Source organism: Macadamia integrifolia, chromosome 3 (genome assembly GCF_013358625.1).
Source record: "Macadamia integrifolia cultivar HAES 741 chromosome 3, SCU_Mint_v3, whole genome shotgun sequence".
Classification (NCBI taxonomy): Eukaryota; Viridiplantae; Streptophyta; class Magnoliopsida; order Proteales; family Proteaceae; genus Macadamia; species Macadamia integrifolia.
This window is the reverse complement of record NC_056559.1, coordinates 7,668,886-7,692,271: the sequence shown is the minus strand read 5'-3', so window position 1 is coordinate 7,692,271 and position 23,386 is coordinate 7,668,886. Positions and strand designations below refer to the sequence as shown.

Genomic DNA, 23,386 nt, shown 5'->3' with positions numbered 1-23,386 from the left:
CTAGAAGAAATGGATGTCTGATTTGGTTTTCTTATGTGAAACTAAGTGTGTGGACCATATGTTACACCCTGTTCTCATAGAACCAAACCGGTGACCGAGTTAACACCTGTTAACCCAAAACCTGTCAGGATCATCTGATACAGTAACCACTACACAGCATACCCACAACTAAAGAAAACAATTTCTGTATTTCAGCGAAAGTCTTACATGTAGATACTTGTAAACACCCCAATATATATATATATATTTTTGGTAATGCAAAATCTTATTGAAAAAAAGATCGGTTACAAGCCAAGGCATCAGCTTCGTAAAACTAATTCAGCTAAGGAGTGGATTGAGGCCATACTGTCCTACATCGGATGGACAGGCCTCTCCTTGCAAGGGTGTCGAAAATACCATTAACAACTCTTGGAACATAAAAAAAGAAACACTTTATAGGGTTGGCACACATAAACCTGATATCCTCAACAATAGGCCAGATTTGAAAAGGAATACAGCTGGAATCGTTTGAAAGGGTAGTAATCACCTCTAGGTTGTCTGAGTCGACCCAAAGGCAAAAATATTTTAAACCAATTGCTTCTAAAATACCTTCCTTAATTGCTTCAGCTTCTCCGCTAATGATTGAGGGCATTGGTGTTGGATTCAATGCAGCCAACAGTGGAGATCCATTGTGATTACGAATGATAAAGCCTAAGGCACGAAAAGATTTATCTTTAACAAATGATGCATCAACATTGATTTTCACCACATCAAGAGGGGGAGGAATCCAAACTAGATGTTGATCTTGCCTTTGTGGAGTAGTAGTAGGATGATCCACAACCTCTTCATGAGACTTGGCTCAATTGAACTCGTTAAAGAAAGCTTCAACTTTGCATATTACATCAGAAGGGGTCCAATTATCTCTTTCGAAGATGAGCTCGTTCCTAGCAAGCCAAAGCATCCAAACCACAAAGGAACATAGGCTAAAGTTCTTCTCGGTCATTAGTTTATCTTGTGAACTGAGGTCACACCATTGTTGGATCCAAGAGTGAATGAAAAAGGAGGGGTGTCATCAGGGATCCGATGGGAGAGAGAGGACCTGTACCAAACGGCATTAGCAAATGGGCAATGAAGAATGATATGGTCAATGGATTCAGATTGTGCTCCACATCTTGGACAAGAAGGATCAATTGGGATTTGTCTTCTGTTGAGGCCTTCAGCTGAAGCAACACCATTAGTAGTCATACGCCATAGGAAATAGCATATCTTAGGTAGTGTGTTGCAACTCCATATGAAATTCCAAACCGTACTTGGAATATTAGCCCTGATTGATTGATGAGATGAAGAGCCCCTACCTTCTTTTTCCTCCTCTTTTTTATTCGAAAGTAAGTGGTATGTGGACTTAACTGAGAATGATCCATTCCAAGATGCACCCCATATTTGAAAATCCTCTCTGATGTGTAAACCCAGTTGAATTTTCCTTATCTCACTTGCATCAGATGGGGAAAACCAGGAGGTCCAAAGGTCATTTTTCCAACATTTGTTAATAGGGTCAATAAGGTCTGAAACCCAAACCAGAGTGCATCCAGGGAGAGGGGGATGTTGGAGCTTGAAATGCTTAAGTGAGTGGACCCATTTGTCTTCCCAAATTCTAACCTTGCTGTCTGTGCCAATACTCCAGATAAGACACTCTTCTAAAACGGATCTACCCAATAGCAAGCTACGCTAAGCCCAAGAAGGGCGATTACCCACTCTAGCAGAGAAAAAGTTAGAGGGGGGGGGGAAATAAATTGCCTTCAAGTGCTTTGCCCACCAAGATTTTGGATTATTCCATAAATTCCAAGTTGCTTTAGCAAGAAGAGCATGATTTTGGAGCTTTGGATGCTTTAGGCCTAGCCCTCCTTTCGACTTCGAACAACACAACCTATCCCATGATATCCATTGAATTTTGGAGTCATTCTCTCTCTGCCCCAAAAAAAAATTTTGCAGAAGCTTTTCAAATAGCATCATGGTGAGCTTGAGGTAACTTGAAATGCAAGGCGGGATAATTAGAAATTGATGAAACAACTGATTTTAGAAGAATCTTCTTACCAACTGGGGTAAGAAGTTTTTTCTTCCAAACTTCAATTTTTGCTGAGGTTTTGTTTTTGATTTCTCTAAACAGAGCAACCTTGTTGATGTATAAATTAAGGAGGAGCCTAAGATATTTATGAGGACCTTCACCATATTTAATATGTAATATACGAGAAAACCATCTTTTGAAATGCGGAGCTTTAACATGAGGACCTTCACCATGTTTAATATTTAATGCTTTCAAATGTGTGAGGCATTGTGGTATTTTTGCAAGGAATAAAATGCAATTTTGAAAATTTCATCCAAAAAAAGAAATGTAATTTTGAAAATTGATTTATCATTATAAAAATAGAATCATATATTTTTTGTGTAATTAAAATAAGTCTGACAATCGATGCGATTATATTCTCTATAGATGTGCCTATATAAGTAATGGTAGATAAAAGTCTATGACTTTTAACTTTCTTTAGCCCTTTCTTTACTTGATCATTAAATAATAGTTCTGCTTCCATAATCAAATTACACATCAAGCTTTATGTTAATCCCCCAGGTCAACCATGCTAATTAAAACTTGTATGCTCTTAGGAGTTCCTGGTACCGATATCGAATATGGATATCAAAACCATATCGAAGGAGATTCGGTATTGTTTTGGTATGATAAAATGGTTTTTTCTTTGTATAGTATGCTGTTAGTATTTAAGATAAAAGTGTTCCGTTTGTATAAAACTGTACTAAAATACCGAAATCATACATAAAACATATATATGTATATATAAGATAAAAAATAGCAAAATATCGTTTTGAAACTATATTCATGCTGAATAAAAATCATACTAAAATCGTATCAAGCTGAAATTGTACCATACCAAATTTGTTCGATACAACACAATTTTGATATCTACTCTTAATCTGCTGTATTATACTAAAACCATACTAAACACTGAATACCGTACCGATTGACATCCTTACTTATAGGTTGAAATGATCAAAACTAGAAAATATATAGATTTTTTTTGGGGGGGTGGGGTGGGGTGGGGGGTTATTTTAAATAATTTGATAAGGACGTCGCAATTTAGAAAAGATTTGGATCCAAATTAGGCAAGTTCAACTTGGATTAGGATTAAAAGATTTAAATCATTTGGTTCTATTAATCCATGTCAAGGTAAATTCGGCTGGACTGAGATCAGCCCCACCCCAATGTGTTCAAGCCATGATGGTTGTATGGGCCAGAAATAACCAAAAACTCAATCCAACTAATCTAAGGCAAATCCGTGGGCTGTACTTCATAGGCCCAATTCTGAATTGCCTTTCTTATATGCAGATACCGTCATGGACATCTGTGTTTGGTATGCATTCTGGGAAAAAATTCTAGGTCCAGAAACATACTCTGAAGCAAATCTATGTTTGGTATGCATTTTCAGAATAAATTATGGGTTTGGAACACCTTCTGCAACAATGAAAATAGGGTTGTGTTTGATTTCAGATTTTAAAATGTGTTATAAACGGATGAGTGCAGTAGCTGCGGGAAAGCATCACACTCCGAGGTTCTGAGGGATTAGCCGAAACCCAAATTAATACATGCCGTGATCTCAGGTAGACTATTTTTACCCATCTCATGTATCAACCTGGAAGTGTTTTCCTTGCTCAATATTGTTGCTAGGATGTAGCAAAATGAAGAAGAACATGGAGATGAAGGTTGTATGAAGAAGATAAATTTGGGAACTAATAGATTTAAATGCAAAGAAAAAAGGGGAAAAAATTTAGGGTTTACTCATCAAAGCATACCAAAAGGCAAAATCAATATGTTCATAAATCCTATTTTGGAAAATTAAAACACACCCACTCTTATATCTTAATGCCTTTTAATAGAAAGGTAGTAGTAGGGAGATGTTCAGGATTTGGACTGATTAGCATGTCATTTGGTATTATTTCAGTACATAATAATCGTAACTCTGGCTCCAAAATTGGTAGGTTGGTAGTTAATCCCTTGCCCATATGCCAACTACTTCATTACTCAAAAGATATTCTGTTCTATAAAGAAAATTGTTTTTTATTGATGTGTTGATGCTAATCATTTTTCTGGTGAAGCATATGCATTGTTTTCATGTCTTACATCCTCTCAATACATGCATATATGATCTTTGTGCAGTCCAAAGGGACATATCATTCTTGACTTGCTGCAGATATCTTTCTCTTTGTTCTTTTCTGGTTTGTCTGATTAGAAATTATTGGGCATTGGATTTTCTTGGACTCAAATTGGTATGTTAATGTCTACTATTCTCCATTCACATGAACTGAATATATTTATGTCTCTTCTATTATGTGCAGGAGACTCCATCCCGCCATTTATTTGGTAGCTTTTGCATATGTTAATCTGGACCTAGAGGATGCTTGAAAAAGAAAAAAAAAACAGTTAGGGATATTGTTGAACCAAAACTGCTTAGCATTCTCCGTTGGTGCAAGAAACCTTTCTAATGAGGATATCACATGAAAGTTGTGCTCTCTGGAAATATTTGTCAGCTGAGGGCAAAGAGTAGGTCAGTAAGTTCACTGTTAATATTCTTAATGATGAAGGTCCAAACAGAAGGAATGGCCCCATTGGAGATTCCTGAAGATTCTATTACATGAACACCTCTTTCCAGAATCATAGTACTAAGCCAAACCTTGATAGATGGGGAAGTTTCTTTGTCAAGTAGTCGCATCTCTTGGATTCTATGTCATAAATTCCAAGTAGCTGCTGGAATCCACTCCAATTCATTCCCTAAGTCATTTCCCAACTGCTCTAAAGGTATGCAAAGGAGGTGAGGACTGTTGGAGCCCCAGTTTAGTGTACTGAGAAATTTAAGCAGACTTTAGCTGTCCTTCACCTGCTGTTATGGTCAAATGGTGAATAAGGGTGTCCATCCTGACCTGAATAACACAAATGATACAGGCTGATAGAATTCAAGACCACACTGACTGATAAGAAATTAGTTTGGTGTCGGTTTCAAGTTTTATTTATTTTTTTTTTTTTCCAGCTAATCAATCGGTCTAGGTTGGACCGATTGGACTGAAAGGCACTCAACTGAGGCCAATAACCAACCAATTAACTCTTTAAGGAGGGAGCCTTCATCCACACCCAATGCTTCTCTCTCGTTTATAGTCTTTCTAGCCCTTTCTCCTTTGCTTTTCTAATGTGAGACTAAAAATGGAACCCATTCTTTGCTCTTTGGAGTAAAAGTGTGTATTCTATTGTAGAGTTTTTTGCCCACATTGGATAGCTACAGAGTAACAGAGGGGAAAGATGGAGAAGAGCTAATAAACATGACTAGACCCTTAACATTATAAGAATGCATGATGAGGCACATGCTCCATGGCCTAAATATGGGCTATTGGTCCCAAAACCAGCCTAGATCAATGGAGCCTAAGAAATGACCGATGAGCCTGAGAAACCAGCCTAGATCAATTAGGGCCTGAAAACCGACTGGCAGTTAAGTTATTTGGCTTCAAGGATCAATTATATAGTCCCTCGATTTTGTTCTTGGATCAGATAGGTGAAGGGCCTAATCGTGCTGACCGATTGACACCCTTAACAATGAATCAATGAGGAAAATGATATCTTTCACTTTTATTTGGACTTCCAAACTTCCCGTTTCTATTTTTTTACTTTGTTGCTTAATGTTTTCCTACAGTATGACTTGAATATTTAATTGTCTCATTTAATTGTTGCATGTATGGAAGCATTATGAAATTCCCAGGTTTTATTCATCAACTGTTACGTCTTTTCCATTTTTTTCCCCTTATGCTCCATTTGTTTCAACAGATATTTTACAACAATTGTCTTAAGAGAAAAAGAAAATCACATAGGAATTGGAAGAAAAAAATTATTTAACTGAAATGCAATGGAAAATTTAGAAAAATGAATTGCAAATTATTTTTCTGGATGCCTTCCAAAAAAATGATGCGGCAACCTATCCGAGGGGAAGAAGTAGTGGATGTGATGTATCTTGGCAATCATAAAATTGCCACCGATGGAGGGTCCCTATCATATGGTTGGAATTCTTTTCTCTAACCAGCTATTCCCAAATAGATTCCTTGTCCCGTACAAATTGGGGGGAGGGACCAATAGCAAATAAATATGAAACAATTTCTTACCTACTAATTAATTTTCTGGAAATATTTACCAGTTGAAACAACGAGCCTTAGTTGCTATATTGTTTCTTCAGTATAAAAGTTATGCTTATGATTCTCAATTGATGCTTGGTTGCCGGGCAACAAGGATACTGAAATTTGGAAGCTTCAGTTTTACTGAATCTAATGCAATGATTTCTCTTCTGAAGTGCAACATAAGCGCTGTTAGCTCTCTGACAACGAGGATCAGAAAGGCCAATTTTGGGAATTAGTTTACTAGATCCTCCCATTTGCAATACTGTCCTCCAGCTAATGCACGATAAAACCTATCCCTGCAGTAAACTGGTCTCCCATCAGCAGCTTCTGCAGCTGCTGCGGCTAGATCATCATCACCCTTCACATCCACTGGCAATCTTAGCAACTCATCCTTTCTACATTTTTTAAAATATACAGAAAAATAAAATAAACAAGTGATGAAATGGTTGTTTCAAACCTGGAAATAGAGAAAAATGGGTGTACCTTATATTGGACTTGGTACTGGTTCTTGAAGTTTGAACAGTTGACTGGTTTTCTTTTGCTGCAAAAGTGCTACGGAAGAAATCTTCAACTGGTGTGGCAAAGATGAATAGCAATGCAGCTGAAACAAGTAGTGCTCCTGTGCCAACTAATGTTTGTTTCAGCAGCTTGATTACTGGCTTCACCTGGATACATAATTTGTTTCAATGCCCTTTTCGCTATTCTAAGCAAGATTATTGGTTGGAGTCATGCATTCTGTTTTAATACCTTTTAGGGGATTGCAAGGTGGAGAAAAATGCTTGAAGGGAAAATAAGGAAACCATAGTGTGACACTACACTACTCGTAACCAGATAGTGCTCCACTGCTAAATTCTATGTTCTGCTAAAGGAAGGGGGGGGGGGGATATCCCAATTATCAGTTAAAGAGGGTTTGGATGGTGAAGGATGGGAAAGTGTGAGAAGGGAAATAGGGAGTTGGATTGAAAATTCAAACTGATGTTTAGATTGATGGTAGTTATTTTGGTGATGGGAAGATGCCAGTGGTGCATGCCTAAATCAAAAGTATTCTTAGGCTAGTGGAAAATTTCTGGTCAAGAAACCTAAAGTGGCAGAGCTGGTTGAAATTTCAAATTGATATAGATTGATGGTTGAAATTTTGGAGGTAGGCTAATGCAGGTGGTTCATGAATAAATCAGAAGTTTTTGTTAGAGTAATGGGAAATTTCTGTTCAAGAAAGTGAAGTGCCAGAGTTTGAGTTTACCTAAAACTTTGACTAGAAATAAGAAAATTCTGTAATAACACGTATTTTTCCCCAGGACTATGAAATTTTATGATGCAACATGAACTAAAATTTGGGGGGGTGGGGGGGAACTGAATTTTCTTTGCTGGAGTTGAGTCTTGGTCAGAATTCAGACCAATGAATCTCTCTTTATACTCTTCTGTTCAGCGAGTGTTGTCACCAGCATTTATTAAGCAAGGCCCTATTAATATTGGGGAGAAGTTGTGATTTGGGGGTAAGTGTTTAGGCTTATTTATTAAGAAGTTGGTAACTTAAGAAAATACTCTTGGACAGTAGAAGAAGGTGATACAAGATTAGCATGCTCTGTCATAGAGATCTGAGCATAGAAGCATGCACTTTGTCCCCATTATACCAACACGTACCAAATTTAAAGCATATATCTTTTTTATGAATTAAGATATAAGGATGTAATACCCACTGGAATAGTAAGTGTCCACAAAATGTCAATATATATGTTCTACTTTTTAAATATTTTGATTAGGATGAGCTTCACTGTACCTTATAGGAGCCGAGCAGCCTATCACGAGCCAAGACCTATGATGAAATAGAATGCCATGTGTCAGAAAGCCCACAAAGCTAAAAAGCATTATTATATCGAACTATGTCAACAGATGCATATCTCAAACTATGTCAAGAAACTCTGGGAGTCATGGAAACAGTTCTGTTCCATCTAAAACCAGTTGTCCTGGATGAAGAGTTCCACAGAGAATATTAGTGTAAAAGCTCCATGATTTTGTATGGGTGTTCTACATCTTTTTTTACTAACCTCTGGTGGTTTGACCCACATTTGGCCATCATACCATCCACTTTCTTCATAAGGTATCACTGCTGACAAAAGCCTATCACCGACATAACTCCAACCCTGTACTTTAACAAGAGCAATATATATAAGAAATTCATGTGACCTACTTAAATAATGAACAATAGGATTGCGGTGACGAAAGGTTACATTCTATTTATAAAAAAAAAAAAAAAATGCTCTACAGATGACCATGAGTAATTGTAAATGGGTCTAATTGATCGAATCCTATTTGTGTTGCATGTGAAGGGATTTTCTATGAAGGCTTTGAACATGTGTAATTGAATTATTAGGAAGCCTAGAATTTTGTATGGTTAGATTTATTGTTGGTATTATATAAGACAAGGCCCTGTGGGGAATTATGTTGACAAGGATTAATATGGTTTAGTCGACGCTTTGTAAACTTTATTTTCAGCCTTTTTTCTTTTCATTTTTTCTATATGTCCAGAAAAAATTAGTTACTCCTCCCCAAAAAAGATGCATCTCATCTTAGACATATCTTAGGCTCTTGACAGGGTGGTAGTTTGAATCAAATAATTCAATCCTGCAAGCATTTAGAGATTTAAAACCAGACTAGATATTTATAGAGGCCATCACTACCATAATAAAATTCTGGTTGCAAAACCATGGTCATATCTCAGTAAAATAAATGGCAAGGATAGTAATGGAGCTAATTAGTCAGTGAATTGTATCTAAATCCTATTTGTATGCATGCTGTCAAAAGGTCTGTGGGGCAAGGATTAAAGTATCGGTATCGGTCGTCGTACCAGTCTGCCAAAATTAAGATACGTATCGGAGGGTATCGTATCGTATCGGAGATACGCTAAGATATGCTAAAGATACGCACATAAATGAATAGGAAACACTTTTCTATACACTTTTGCATTAAAAAATTGTTAAAAAAAACTATTGATAACATGTATTATGCATAAACACTAAATTGATGGTATTGCACTAAGAAATTAAGGTTTGTAGTTGTCCCATAAATGTAAAATCCTTGTTCCCAACCTTTATTTCCATTTTAGTTAGAGAGAAATATGGCTGGCAGCAACTTTGGAACAAAAACCCTTCAAAAAATCATGTTTTTTCTGAAAAATGACTCAACTTGGCCATTATATGACTGTAGTGCACCGTATCGGTACGTATCGTACTGTATCGGTATGTATCGATCGATACATTCTGATACGTACCGATACACACCGATACGTATCAATACATATCGAAACATAAATTTCACTCGATTTTATTTTTTCCATAGAGTATCGGTGCGTATCGGTGAGTATTGGTGCGTATTGTAGGATACGTATCGATACGAAAGGGTTTTTAAAATTCCATGTATCGTATTGGTGTGTATCGTATCGGTAAGGGCCGATACAGATACGTATCGGCTGATACATTACGATACGCACCGATACTTAAAACCCTGCTGTGGGGGGTTTTTCCTTAATAATACAAACTTAATTTAAGGATCAAATAACAATTGCTAAAGATCATGAGGGGTGATTTTAGGATTTGCAGTTGAGATTGTATTACAATTTCTTATTCCAGGATTAGTAGATGAGATTAAAGCAGGTACTTATCATTTCCTTTCAAAGTATTACCAGATGAAATTGAAAAAATTATCTTTGTTTGGGGGTCTTCTCCAGAAACTTGAATATTTCATCCCATAAGAAATTAACTGAAACCTGGAGAAGAAAATACCAAATATATCCTCAAGACGACTAGCGCGACCAGAAAAAGAGTTCCAGTCCCAGCAGCTAGCACAAATCTTAGTGGTTCCTGCAATGTTGGAAAAAGTGGATTAGGAAATAGGTCATCTCAACAGTATTATATGTACTGGTGAGAAATACGTCTCAAATAGAAAAATATGTGATGCTTGTGTACAAAATCTCTTCTAGTTATGAGATTATAGGGTTGAAATGACTGTTTCTACCTCTGAGTTTGGAATGATATGTCTTTGTGATATTCATATTCAAAACAGCACTCATGCTTCTCCACCTCAGTGTTACTAGCCGTTGTAAAATAGAAGAGTCCTGAATCCCGATAGATCTATGAAGACATGAAAGATCCTGCAACCATCTTTATTGTGGATACAAGACTTTGGAGGGGATCTCTAGTGTTATTGGGTATATACTTATTGAGGTTAGATTGCACTAGTGGTTCTTCTGTCCCTGAGTTTACACTACAAACAACAGTGAAATCAAGTTCAAAAGATTTGTCTGCTGCTGTTATTCCTTAGATCATTTTTGTCATCTACTAGGTTGGTCTAGAGAGTACTTCAACATTTTCTCAAACAAGCAGCAAAGTATGTTTTGAAATGTGAGAAAGACTGGACAGAATGAATGACTTATAAACTTGAAAAGTTACCCCCCTTTTTTCTCATAATTCTGGAAGCCTTGAAGTGAAAGAGATGAATGAACACGAAAATCCAGTAAAATGGGGGAAACAAAAAGGATTGCAGTTTACCATGTCTCCAGCTTGAGTTTTGGACTCCAGCCATTGTTTTCATCTAGAAAGGTTAAACCAGTAGTCAATTATTTTCTACATTTTCCTCCTAATCCTAAATTCCTAGTTAAAAAAAAAGAAGAAGAAGTTACACTGACCTGTGTTAGATTGTCCTTTGTAGCAGTTAAACCTATTAACTTGTTGCCAGAGAACATAACAAACTAATCTTATTCTTTTACCTCTCTTAGAGCTTGGTGTTTTTAACTTGCTGGATATTGGAATCGTGGGCGATTATTTTTTCAGCTTAATTCCTGTTTGAGTCTCTATTTTGGTTATTTAAAACTTAAATCAGATTGAATTGATTGTCAGTGAAGAAATGTTGAACAACCATGTAATGTTGTAGTCCACTGAAAGAAGTAAAAAAATTGATGAATGTAGCAACTTTATTATTTGTAGGACCTAAAGACCTAGGGTGAGATCCTTCAATTGAAATTGTCTTATTTATTTTGCACTTGTGCTTTTTAAGTGCATCTCCATGTCATTTTCATTTTTGTGATCGATGCAGTACACATGTGCCTTTCAATAGTATTCATGTACCGTCAGTCTGTAACAGTAGAACTTCTTCATAGCTTACCCTAGAAGGATTAAAACTCGCAGCTGCAATTGGTGCTCCCAGAACTGTGAAAGCTACTAACCACAGGCCTCCAAGACGTAGAAAAAAGGGCCCTGGACTCAGTCCACCCCATGAATATAAGACCTCATCCTTCAGAGACGAATATTCATTTACCTGATACACAAATGAATACAGTAAGTATGAACTCATTCACATTTTATAAATTTAGAATTGGAATACAATCTTTTGCAGTGGAGAATGGAATTACTACTTCCAACCTGAGTGGCACAGATGGCTTGCTGTCAGGGGACAGCCACGGAGGAACCTTTTTTAGGGGGCCTATCTTTTGCCACATCAAACAATGGATATTCCCTTGGTAAACAATGATTTCTGAATTTCAAGTCATGTGCCGTTGTGTATGTTCCTACAAGTGAGCTGGAAGTCCATTCTCTGACAAGTTGGGGGTTTTGGAATAGTGTTAGTTATGTTTGGGTTACAACTACTTTTTGGTTGTTGTTGCGTTTTTATCTGAAGTACTGTGATGATGATGTACTAGTATGTAATATTTCATAAGATCTTCCTCCAGGGAACAGACTCGTCCATGGAAAGACACCAATTCCATCAGCAGAAGCATTACTTGCACCCACACTGGCCAATCTCTTATCACCACCAAGTTTCCTGGTTGAGCCACCCTCAAAAAGTCCAGGAAACTCTGAACCTTCCAAGCCCCAACACCATTCGTGCCCCCTGAGCTTGCAAGAACTCCAATAGAAACTCTATTAGAACCTCCAATTTCTTTTTAAAATTTTTTTTGCCTATCCAAAAAAAATATATTTCATAAGATCAATGCAAGTTCCTAGTAAGGGAGTTTGCTCCCAAAATAAAAAGTGAAAAGGATTGATCATTGATAATGGCATCACTTCTACATTCTCTTCTTCGGCTTTCGGCTTTTTTTGGGTTGGGGGGGGGGGATAGGGTTGGGAGTGATGCCAGTAAGGTGATCTGGTCCTAATCTCTCTGAGTGCATGCTATTTGTGCTGCAGAGGCGGGCAAATGTAGCTTGTTCACCTTCCTGATGACTCACAGTGAGAGCTGCTAAGTGAAAAAATCCTTGAAAATAAAGACCTTTCCATACACTTATTCCACATCTTTGCATCTGTGGTTACAATATGGATCTTCATGCAAACAAATCATTTCCTCCAAAGCTTATGGTCTAAATAACTTATGGGTTTGGGTAGAATTGCTTCTAATGCTAATTTATCCTGGAAACCAGGAATATCAGATTGGAAATCCAATTGATATGTTCAACTTTGGACCTTTATTATTTTTTCACAGAAATTTTGTGCCCAGCTGATCCTGATGATTCCTTTCTTGTTAAGCCTTTCTCTTGATCCCATGCTTTTATTCATCTCCCTTTTTTATGTCTCTCCGTATGTGCTTAAGTCCTCCCCTGCTCTTCTTGTTAATCAATTTACTTGTTTTACTGTTGCATATCGTGTATGTAATTAGAAAACTGACACAGGTTTTCACTTTTAACTACCATACAGAAGCACTGGAGACTTTTTTTCATGTTACTGTATTTTGTTAGATCAATCATCAAGAATGAAAAGTTGCTACCCGAGTTTGCAACTCTACCAAGTACCAAACAGAAGCTGACTTGGTTAGACCATGGTGAGTGAATATACAAAGAAGAAAGAGATATGGGTGAGTTTCCATCACCTGATTCCATACAAAAGGTACATGTGTAACAGTATAATTACCATTCATAACCAAAAGGCAGAGAAAGGTGTGGTAAATATTTATCCATATACTTACGGGTCTCTGTTCGAAAGGGACTTCAATTTCCAACCCAGGATCCCAGTTTCTTCCAGCAAATCCTCTTCCACCCCCACCTGGTTCATCTTTCAAAGCCCGAGCACAATTCCACCGCGATGGATACTGGACTGGCTTAAGAGGCAGAACCCAGAATCCACAGTTTCTTCCAGTCTTAATTGGTCTGCCATGGAAGATTATACAGTGAGAAGGAACTTGTTGTCTGAGCATTTCTTCTCTTGTGCAGGTGATGAATGGTAAGGTTTTCTCTAGACTAGTAGTTTGGTGGAGTTTGAAGGGGGAGAAGTGGGCTCATGAGCTATGGCCGGGATTTTAAGACCATGCATATTTTACGTGGAGGGAAACCATAGAAAGGGGAAATCATGTCTTGTTTTTCTTATTCTATTATCATCTAAATTTATTTATTTATTATTAATTTTTTTTTTATGTGGTTTAGGACAAAGGAGTCTGGAGGTATGGTTCATGACACGTGGCATGTGGTTCCTTTCACGTTCCTATGCGTGCTTGGCTCATGTTATTGTTTCCAGAACAGTGGGCCAACTCGGCACAGGGAAGGAGGAGGTGTGGGGACCCTTACCATTCAATCAAGTCCATACATTGCAAGATCAAATCAGATGGCAAGACATGAGCACAAAAATCCTTTGAGGAAGGCAGGGAGCGGCAGTGAGAATTCAAAGATTGGGGTGTATGTTGGGCTCTCTCAACAGTTGGATCTTCACTACCACCCATCACTCACCGATAATAAGGGAGAGGTCATTTAATTGTGTGGAAGAGAGAGAGAGAGAGCTGTTAGTGTACACTGCCCCTGCGTCTCACAGAACCTTTTTTAATATAGTTCTATTTTTTTCCTAAAATATGTTGGGTAATCTGCCAGTGTACCATAAGTTAGACCCTTTCTATTGTCTCTGTCTTTCCCTCTTTAAAATGACTTACTTGTCCCTCCTGTATGATGTTCCGTCCTACACCCCTATTGGTGTGTCCTATACATGTGTGCTAGTGGGATCCCACTAGCTGACTTCTTGCATCATCCAATGGCGTTACAGCATCCATCTCTCTGTTAGTGTAGGGAGCAAGACCACACTAAAGCCATCCACGATTAAATCTATTTTTTGTTACAGTACAGGTTTGAACTAACACTTTTTTGATGAAGTATGGATCGGTTCATGTGGTCGTAGGAACAGTATGGGTCTGCAGGATTATGAAGGTCTGGATACCCATCTGTTAGCGACCATTCAGAGATGGTTTTAACGATTGGATACGAATCACAGGTCATTTTATTTGGGATGAATTGCTTGGACTTCAAGCTGGTTGCTTAGAGAACACACCGCAGTCCGCAGGTACGGTGCATGTTTTATGGATCACTTCTATGCACTGGGAGAGGTCAGGTTGTGGGCAGGGTTTCAAGAAATGGATTCGATCGGATCCAGACCGAAGGTAATCCTGATTTTGGCTTACGCATTAGCTATTTCTATGGTTAGCGTAGAATCTGGCTGATTCCTGATCAACTTTGGCTGATTTGGATCAAATCGGATGGTAATTAGTTGGACTTGATTCAGATATGATTCCGAGTTCTGCATCAACTGCATTGAAACCTAACCCCAATCTTGTTACTCCCTGTACCCCACTTCTTGTTATTCCCTATATTTGGTCATGTGTTGAGGTGTGTGCTCAAATCTTTCCAGTCGCTAAATGCATCTTTGGATGCTGCCAGAGAGGATCTAGATCCATTATTGCGGGATCCATTTAATCATGGCAGTGAAAGAAAGAGTTCCATTCCAAACATTACATATTTAGGTCATTTGGGGCAGGAGGACCAATGCAGAAAAGTAATTACTGAATTCTTAACCAAAAAAAAAAAAAAAACCTTCTTGATATGTTACATAATAGTTCTTATCCTGTAGAGATATATAAGACCCACCTGAAAAACTGGATTGCATGCCATGATTTGAGGAATCAGATTGGGTTGGCTTGAATTGGTCAGATGAGAATGGTATCGATCTTGATTGATCCTAATTATTGACTAATATTGTATTTCGTATCAGTGGATTGTTATCAATTAAAGCTTTAAAAAAAATCAATTAATTAAATCCAATGGTATTTCAGTCCGTTTTGGATCAAAATGGGATCAATATCAACCTTAACCAATCCCAATCTCAATTCCGTCTCTCAAACCTCGTTGCAAATTATTCCCACTCAGAATATAAACACTGCTGAGGTTTTGCTTAAGGAATGCAACAAGTTGTAATCTTCTTCTAATTATTCTTTATTTTATTATTAAAAAAATTACTATAAAAATAAAATAAATTTGAAAATTATTAAATACAGTATTTAATATATTATCTTTTTTTTTTTTTACCAACAAAAATATATTATCTAAAAATGATGGGATTTACCTCGTTGATTATATTAAAAATTTTCATTTCTTAAAAGGATTCTCATCTAAGATGTATAACCTTGCATTATACACATATGACAGAGGTTGCATTTAGACATTTTCTTCCTCGATGGGTGAGAGAACGCTACCCAATAATACATGTCTATGTGATCAAACGGGAGAAGATGCACACGACTACACGAGCATCTTCAGCGTAGGGCAATGCTGTTTTTTGCACCGTTACACGTTACCAAGTACCTAACTTTTTTTTTTTTCCATGAAACCTTAAATCACGTACAACAGCTAAACCCCATCTGGAACCTGATCTCCTCTTTATTCTCTAATTACTTTGATTGTCATATCATATATGCACGGGTAATCCATTATCCCATGCATGAGCATGACTAAAGCGCTGTCCGCCACTCACCGTGGGTGGAAAGTGGAAACTTGGGGTCCTGATTATTGGGTACTTCAATCTCACGCGCATTAATTATTATTCCCAATCGCTTCGGATCGCTTCGTTTCGACGGTGGGAGAGCCTGAAAGCGTCTGCATCCTTCCTGGTTTTCTCCGCTCAAAAGTTGACCTTTGGCGTTTTTGAATGAAAAACCTCGTTTCGGAGAAAAATATATCCCTAATTTCTTAAAAGAGCTTTCAATTTTTACTGTAAATGATTGAAGAACACGCCATTTGTTGATTGAAATCTTCATCTTTCCATCCGGAATGGTAACAGGAAAAGAGTAATCATTAGTCGTTCAGTCATCTTTTCTAAATATTCTATTGGTTTTCCGATTATGGACAAGCAGAGGAGCTTCTATTGAGGTAAGCAGTCAAGAACAGAGGCAAAGAAGGATCAGCATTATCTGTTCTGCGAATTCAAAGATGAAAGCTAAGAATAAAGGAGTTTGGGGTCCCTCAACGAAGCTAGGGCTGCCGGCTGTCTTCCTCTCATGTATCGTTTTTTTTCTTGCTGGATTTTTTGGTTCCATGCTCCTCTCTCAGGTGATTTGTTAGCTCGTTTTGGTTCTTTATCGAATTTGTTTTTAATTCATTGTTCGATCTGGCTTCTGCCGCTTTCTGATTGCTTATTTGTAGGATATCTCTGGCGTCGGGACTAGGCCGAGGTTACTTGAATCAGTTGACGAGGAGACAGGGTACAGCCCGATGCCGCAAGGAGAGACTGGAGAAGCTTCAATTGGCTCCATACCCTTTCAGGTGCTCGGTCTTTTTCCTTGAGGTTTGAGCTTCGTTTACTGTTGTTTGATCTTCTGCTTAATTAGAAAAGAACTAAATATGCAAAGAATGCTTGCGTAGCAGTGGTGGATCAAAAGTGACCTTTACTTTGTGCGCTCCTTCGTGAATTTGTGAACGGATTGTGAAATCTTAGGGTATCTTTGTTGAATTTCTTTTGCTTAAAAAAAAAAAAAAGAGAGAGAAGATTCTATTTGAGACTCGTTCATTTGGCATCAATAAGAGTCTGAGTGGACATTGTTCCTACTGTTTGTGTTCCAAAGGGCCCAAAGAAACTTTGAACTACTCTCAAATTACATTTTTTTATTGTATTTATTCAATAGAAGTTAAGGTGGGTGTTTGATTTGACATATTTTGTGAAACCAAAGAGATGTTGAAAGAAGCACTTGCAGTTTGGCAGGCAGCAACTTTTCTGTTGTTTGTTAGCTTCTCCTGATTGAATCTTTTTCTTGTTGATGGTGAAATCACTTACTCTTATGGCTACCTAGTTCCTTCCTTGTCCTGTAGCTATATGCTTTATGTGTATGTTCTGGAATTTTCAAGAGACCTTTCTGTGACCTGAAGAACTTACTGTCCTAGTCCTCCATTCTCCATGGTAGAAATCTCTTTGTTCGCGATCTCATACAGAGAACTTATTGAATTATTTGTTCTGTGTTACCCCTGTGACCCATGTGGTTACTCTGTTACTGTGCTTTTTATGTTTCATAATCTTACATCCAGTAAGTTCTGTAAGATGTTTTGTTGGTAGAATTTTAAATTTAGAGTTATAGGCTTGAAAAGAAAATAAAAAATACATGATTAAACTGAAAAATGATTGGAGTTATGAGATGAAATTGGGTTGGGGGGGGGGGAAGATAAAATGGAAAGATGTTAATTAGGTCTGGACTGTAGGTTTCAAGAGGTAATAATACATAGTAGCTTGGAGAGAGTAACAATCTATAACATCTGGGAATAAAACATTTGCACAAAGTACTTCCTATGATGCTTCATTCTATGTTTTTCTTTTTTCTGCTGGAAGAGCGGGGTGTAAGGGGATCAAATGGAGAGACCAATAGAGGAATGCATGCTACATTGGAGTAAGCTATATGATAGTAAAGAAAATTCAAAAACTTCCTTCCCTTAGTGTTGCAGATATGTTTTGTGCAGATGATTGCCACCTCGTTATAGTCAACACATTTTTCCTTTCCTTTCCCTTCCTTTATTTCTTTTCAAATTTATTTTTCATTTTTTAAAATAAATAATTGTGCCGTCCAAAATTTTGAGTGCAGGTTTTAAGCTGGAAGCCTCGAGCACTATATTTTCCTAATTTTGCAACTGCAGAACAATGTCAAAGCATAATAAAAATGGCAAAGTCTAAGCTTAGACCATCAACCTTAGCTTTGAGGAAAGGAGAAACTGCGGAGAACACCAAGGGAATTAGGACAAGGTAACTTCATTCGTCATATCAGCGGGCACCTTTCTGGTAGTTGGAATCTATTCCAAGATAAATGAATTTGGTTTTCCCCATTATCTTTGCTTATCATTCATTCAATAAAAGGCCGTAACATGTTAAAAGGTAATAGATGGTAGTTAATTTTAGGGATCTTCTGGGCCCAATTGAGGTAAAGGAATTCCTTGATATACTTGATCTTAGGGATTTGTAGGTTTGGTTCAATATGTAGGTAGTTAGCCTATTGTGTCCCCCCCACCCCCAGTTATTATTTTTTCTTTCTTGTTGCTGTTGTTGTGACTCCATCTGTCTAGTACAATAATGGTAATGCGCTTTGGATGGTGTAATCCTCATGCTAAGATTATTCTTCTTCTTTTGATTGTCTTCGTTTTGGATGGCCCATTCTATGGAAGTCAAGTTTGAGTGGTACTCAATGGTTAAATATTAATGCCTTAATTCATGAATATTTTTAATATATTATTTATATTGTTGATTCTATGAAATTAATTACCGCTTTTTTTTCCTGGGCCAACAGTTCAGGCACATTTCTCAGCGCATCAAACGACAAAACTGGGGTCTTGGACTTCATTGAGCAGAAAATTGCTAGGGTTACAATGATTCCAAAGAGCCATGGAGAGGTATGCTGTGAAAAGATAAAAATAAAAAATGATTATACTTGTATCATTTTGTGCTTGGTTTCCAGCCCACCCCCATCCTGGGCATGGAGCAGAAGTGCCTTTGGTGAAGTGCAGAGAGAGAAAACTAAATAGAAAACATTATCTTTGTAGACAGCCCCACCGCAAACCTCTTTATGTTTTTGTCTTCTTTCTATAAAGAGTAACATTAAAATATTTTTTTGCAAGGGGGAAAAATGTAACGCAATAAATTCTGAAGTTTTAAGCTCATTTGAATCAGATAGTTTTGATTTTTTGGTGTTATACTTCTATTATCTCCAGCTTATATACATTGTAACTGCAGTTATCGCATGAAGGGAGCTACATTCCTCAGGGCAAGGGTCATATTTGTTTATTCATTTTATTTTTTTGTGGAAAATTTTGTTTTAGTTTACATATCATTTTGCAGTATTTAAACTCGCAGGGGATAGATTCATAAGGATTACAACAGCTGGAAATTATAGATGGTTTCAAGGTTTCCTTAATGCTTCTACTGTGTCCTTTTGGAGCCTATGAAAATAGTTAGAAAGAGTAAGGCTTAACTTTCTGTTGCATGCTATAGAAAATCCCAGCCTGAGGACATTTGAACCATTGGATGGATTGGTCACCCTGTGCATAGTGGTATGTCAAACCTGGTAGCCCAACTCAACCATCCCTAGGTTGAATTAGTCAAATAGGTAGAGGTTATTTACCAGAAAGAAAAAACAGCAGGTTACTTAAGCATTTATTGCTAAAAGGGCTATCAATAACATCAACGAAGAAATTCCCTAGGTCAGTGGGATATTTGACTTGCAGAATCAATCTTCTGAAGATGGTTTAAAAGTCAATAAATAAGAATCTTTTTAGCATCGAATTTCCCAATATTTTAAGCAATTGGAGTTGTTTTCTGGTTTAATGTATATTTTCCATCATTTAAATATTGATCTAGGATAAGTCTGTTTGGAGAGTGGTGTGCAACCAAGCCCTCCTATTATGATCGGAGAGTTGATTATTTGAATTGTCGGGTCCTAGTTCCGGATCAAATGATTCTGTTCTATTAGTTATGCCCTATGTATAAGGGATAGGCTTCCTCCAGTTAGGGAGGTTGATTAGTTTTCGAGTAACTAAACATGGTTCATTGCATTTATTGCATTGTTTATGGTAAGGTGCTTGAGTAGGTAATCGGACCTTCTATTTAGGCATATTGTTACATAGAAGTAAACTAGAGATTTTACTTGCCTCTCTGTACGATGTTTGTTTCATTCACTTCTTGTATCTGTTGGCCAATAGATCACTAGTTTCTCTGGAGATTGTTTTGATGATGGAAAACAATTTTCTAGTTGTATAGCTTACAGAGTCTGGTCCCAAGGGATTAATATGTAATTTACTGAAGCCTCTCATAGCTTATCTCTTAATGTTCACATATCACTAATGGTAGACGATGATCTTTCATTTTCTTTTTGTTATGCCTTTGTGATATTTGAGTTATTTGTTTTCCACTTTGTTTTGAAGTAGTTAATCTTTTATTTCATTAGTAATTCTAAACTTACCTGAGTAATGCGGGGATATCACCATATTGCAGGCATTTAACGTCCTACGTTATGAGATTGGCCAGAGGTATAATTCTCACTACGATGCGTTCAACCCTGCTGAATATGGCCCGCAAGAAAGCCAAAGGGTACATATTAAGTGAAGGATAACTCTCTGTTTGGTTATTATTGTTTGTTAAAAATAAGATTTATATTTCTCTCAACCACCATTTTCTTTCCACATAAAATATGGTATGCCGTACTTTTTTGATTCTCTCAAGGAACGGAATCAGTTGTGTTGATTCCTTGATCAACTAGCATCTATATCTTGCTAAACATCCTTTATTCTTGCACCGATTTAGTAAATTGTTCACCAATATCTGTAATTGGTGCCATAATGTAAAAACCCAGAATCAGGTCATGCATACCATTTCCCACTTGCCTGCCCTTGCTCTCCCCCAAACCCCTCCCATTCCCCCCCCCACCCAACACACACACACACACAAAAAAAAGACACAAAAAGAAAATAGATCCTTTTCTGGGAAGATTGAATGAAAATTTTCCAATCACATATTGACTGAGCTGAGCTTTTCCTAATTTGGTCTTCGAAGTATACCTTGGTTGGACCGCACAATGTTCTGTCCTTAGTTGTTTTCTCTGCCTCTAAGGTTGGAAATGGAAAAGAGGACTATATAAATCTCTAATTAGTCATTTTAATTCTGTTTCTGAACTCCATGACATCATCAGATATTCTTCTGCACTTCAAGGAGTTTCTCTTAGAGCGTGAAACAAGGCTTCATTCGTCCATTGGGAGATTCAAGTAGATGTCATGTGTTCGGATTTCAATTTTCTATGTGAAATGTTTGATTTGTTACCAATTATCAGGGCAATGAATATTCTAAAATGATCATAATAATTTTGAAATATTCTCATAAAAAATAGATACTATCCTAATATGAAGATACTATTTAAATTCATTAATTATAATTCTAAATATTATTTTTCTATAAATGAGAGTTTTATGAAAAGGATGGGATATAGATGAGTGATTATTTATTTTTCTAAACTCTACAAATTTGTGCAGATAGCTTCCTTTTTGTTGTATCTCTCTGATGTGAAGGAAGGTGGGGAGACCATGTTTCCTTACGAGGTAAGATAATCCTTTGTTTAAAATTTTTTTTAAATATCATTTATTATTATATGGTGAAATTTTATTCTCTTTCATTTTTAATTCCACTATTGGTGTTAATATGGATGGTGATCAGTCATCTCTACTTGAACCTGCAGAATGGTTTTATGGACTTCAACTATGACTACAAAAAGTGCATTGGTTTGAAAGTAAAGCCACGCCAAGGGGATGGACTTCTATTTTACTCGTTGTTTCCAAATGGTACTACTGATCCAGTAAGTGTTCCTCTATTTTTACAGTCTTTCAGTGAAGAATCAACATTAGCTCTATTTGGATAAGAGTTGAAACCCCTGCAGTTTAGTAGGTTTGCTTAATTATTGAAGATGTGGATTAGCTTCCAACTAAAATAGGTGGTTCATAATTTGCACTCTAAGTAGAGCCTAAAAGTTTCCACGTGTTATCCTGAATTGTTGGATCTTTGCGTCCACTAGGAAGCACCATGAAGAACCAGAATAGCTGATTGATAAGGAGTAAGCACCAGCTTCCAACTGCAGTAGATTTAACCTACGTTTCATAAGAGCTGAAACTCACAAATCAAGGTGGAGGTTTGGACTTGATTGGTGAATATCCAAGCAAAGTGTTCAAGGTTCTCTGAGATCTTGAATTCTTTGGTATTTATCGCACATCACACCTATTAGGAAGTAGAGGGAAGAAACAAAATGGGTGATTGACAAGGATTAGCATCAAACTAACATAAGGGATCGCAACCTTTCGTTAGAGCTGAATCTCCTGTAACTTTAGGTGGAGATTTGAACTTGATTGGTCATGGGAATTGGATAGTGGTGACTCAAGGCAAATATAGGCAAAGAGGATACGTACCCCAAAGGTTGACCGTACAACACCAGGCAAAGAGTGGGGAACCCTGAAACGCCGCAAAGTCTAGCTGAGAAGCACCCTCCATGTACTTCCCCTTTTCTGTGTGCCCAAAGGCCTGCCTGCCTGGTTATGAGCCCCTTTCCTATTCCCTCACCCATCTCATGAGAAGCAAGGCCAGTAAGCCTTGCCTTAACCTGTCCCCAGACAGCCGGACCACACCAGGCTGACATCGTGTAAGTTTAGACTGTGAATATCCACGTTGAGTGTTACAGTTTTTATAAAGTGAGGACTTGAATTGTTTGATATTTTTGCCCCCATTAGGAAGTAGGGAGGACAAGCAAGTAGCTGATTGATAAACTAGCAACCACAGTAAATGATATCCAAATGGTAAAGTCGAATAGGCTTGGTAGTTAAATTAGGTATTTCTCTGCGCTTGTTATGACCCTCTCCAGAGCCCGCAGTGGCGGGAGCCTCGTGCACTGGGTAGTGGGTACGCTCTTTTTGCTGCACTTGTTAACAAACACGAAGGCCAATGTCTGGATGCCCAGAATCCAGAATCCAGAATCCAGAATCAGGTTTTGGTCGTCACATTTCTTCCAACCTGAACCTTTATTCTTACATGAGAATCTCATACCATTTATCCAAAAGAAAAAAAGAAGAAGAAATCTAACATGATAATTACTCCACGTTTGGAATTTGAGCAGAAGGTTGATTCTCAGATCCTCACAGTAACTATTGAAGGCAGTTAGTAGATACCAGAATCTGGGGTTTATGTGTGTTCTTGGAGAATGATGAGAAACTGGATTCTATAATCTTTAGAATCACAGAATCAGAATCCTGTACAAACATGGCCTGTCTCATGCTCCATGGAAAATCCAAATTTCATATCTTTGTGAAAATTAGAAGGAAGCCTTGTGCAGCTAATGATAGGGCCAACACTACTCTATTTGAGTTTTTTTTTTTTGGGGGGGGGGGGGG

At 37.5% G+C, this 23,386-nt stretch overlaps 3 protein-coding genes across 14 annotated transcripts in view; 2 read left to right on the top strand and 1 right to left on the bottom strand.

The window, feature by feature from the left end:
- Positions 1-3,364: 3,364 nt before the first annotated feature.
- Positions 3,365-14,110, top strand: LOC122073854. 9 transcript variants are annotated; one of them, XR_006138886.1, is made up of 5 exons: positions 3,365-3,459; positions 3,536-3,645; positions 4,381-4,589; positions 11,379-13,403; positions 13,604-14,110. XR_006138886.1 is itself a non-coding variant. In XM_042638522.1 (4 exons), the coding sequence occupies exons 2-4, from the start codon at positions 12,903-12,905 to the stop codon at positions 13,926-13,928; spliced, it is 438 nt and encodes a 145-aa protein (XP_042494456.1). In that variant the 5' UTR covers positions 4,596-4,840; positions 12,882-12,902; the 3' UTR covers positions 13,929-14,110. The 9 variants fall into 9 exon arrangements, 3 of the variants coding, with proteins under 3 accessions (XP_042494456.1, XP_042494457.1, XP_042494455.1); XR_006138885.1 differs by having other exon boundaries at positions 3,397-3,645; XM_042638522.1 differs by lacking the exons at positions 3,365-3,459; positions 3,536-3,645; positions 4,381-4,589 and adding an exon at positions 4,596-4,840 and having other exon boundaries at positions 12,882-13,005; positions 13,394-13,403.
- Positions 6,082-13,377, bottom strand: LOC122073853 (protein CONSERVED IN THE GREEN LINEAGE AND DIATOMS 27, chloroplastic). Of its 2 annotated transcripts, none has more exons than XM_042638519.1 (7): positions 13,150-13,377; positions 11,356-11,508; positions 9,978-10,055; positions 8,244-8,339; positions 7,976-8,011; positions 6,682-6,863; positions 6,082-6,593 (listed from the first exon to the last, which is right to left on the bottom strand). In XM_042638519.1, exons 1-7 carry the CDS (start codon positions 13,375-13,377, stop codon positions 6,431-6,433), a joined length of 936 nt encoding a protein of 311 aa, XP_042494453.1. In that variant the 3' UTR covers positions 6,082-6,430. The 2 variants fall into 2 exon arrangements, with proteins under 2 accessions (XP_042494453.1, XP_042494454.1); XM_042638520.1 differs by having other exon boundaries at positions 6,082-6,556.
- Positions 14,111-15,928: 1,818 nt separating the features above from the next.
- The window catches only part of LOC122073591 (probable prolyl 4-hydroxylase 9), an 8,887-nt gene continuing 1,429 nt past the window's right edge, over positions 15,929-23,386 (top strand). For all 3 annotated transcript variants that reach the window (XM_042638188.1, XM_042638186.1, XM_042638185.1), the window contains exons 1-7: positions 15,929-16,543; positions 16,637-16,756; positions 18,061-18,218; positions 18,757-18,859; positions 20,457-20,552; positions 21,488-21,553; positions 21,691-21,807. In XM_042638188.1, the coding sequence (XP_042494122.1) occupies positions 16,424-16,543; positions 16,637-16,756; positions 18,061-18,218; positions 18,757-18,859; positions 20,457-20,552; positions 21,488-21,553; positions 21,691-21,807 (780 nt within the window). In that variant the 5' untranslated portion in view covers positions 15,929-16,423. The remainder of the gene's footprint in view (positions 16,544-16,636; positions 16,757-18,060; positions 18,219-18,756; positions 18,860-20,456; positions 20,553-21,487; positions 21,554-21,690; positions 21,808-23,386) is intronic.

What these genes read in the sequence shown, in the direction of transcription:
- LOC122073854 (XM_042638521.1), top strand. Translation starts at nt 11,466, where the DNA reads ATGAATATAAGACCTCATCCTTCAGAGACGAATATTCATTTACCTGAT. An exon ending in CTGATACACAAATGAATACA is followed by an intron (nt 11,529 to 12,881) that starts GTAAGTATGAAC and finishes ACTACCATACAG; the next exon opens with AAGCACTGGAGACTTTTTTT.
- LOC122073853 (XM_042638519.1), bottom strand. Translation starts at nt 13,377, where the DNA reads ATGCTCAGACAACAAGTTCCTTCTCACTGTATAATCTTCCATGGCAGA. An exon ending in GGCTGCTCGGCTCCTATAAG is followed by an intron (nt 6,864 to 7,975) that starts GTACAGTGAAGC and finishes TTATGTATCCAG; the next exon opens with GTGAAGCCAGTAATCAAGCT. An exon ending in AGTACCAAGTCCAATATAAG is followed by an intron (nt 6,594 to 6,681) that starts GTACACCCATTT and finishes TAAAAAATGTAG; the next exon opens with AAAGGATGAGTTGCTAAGAT.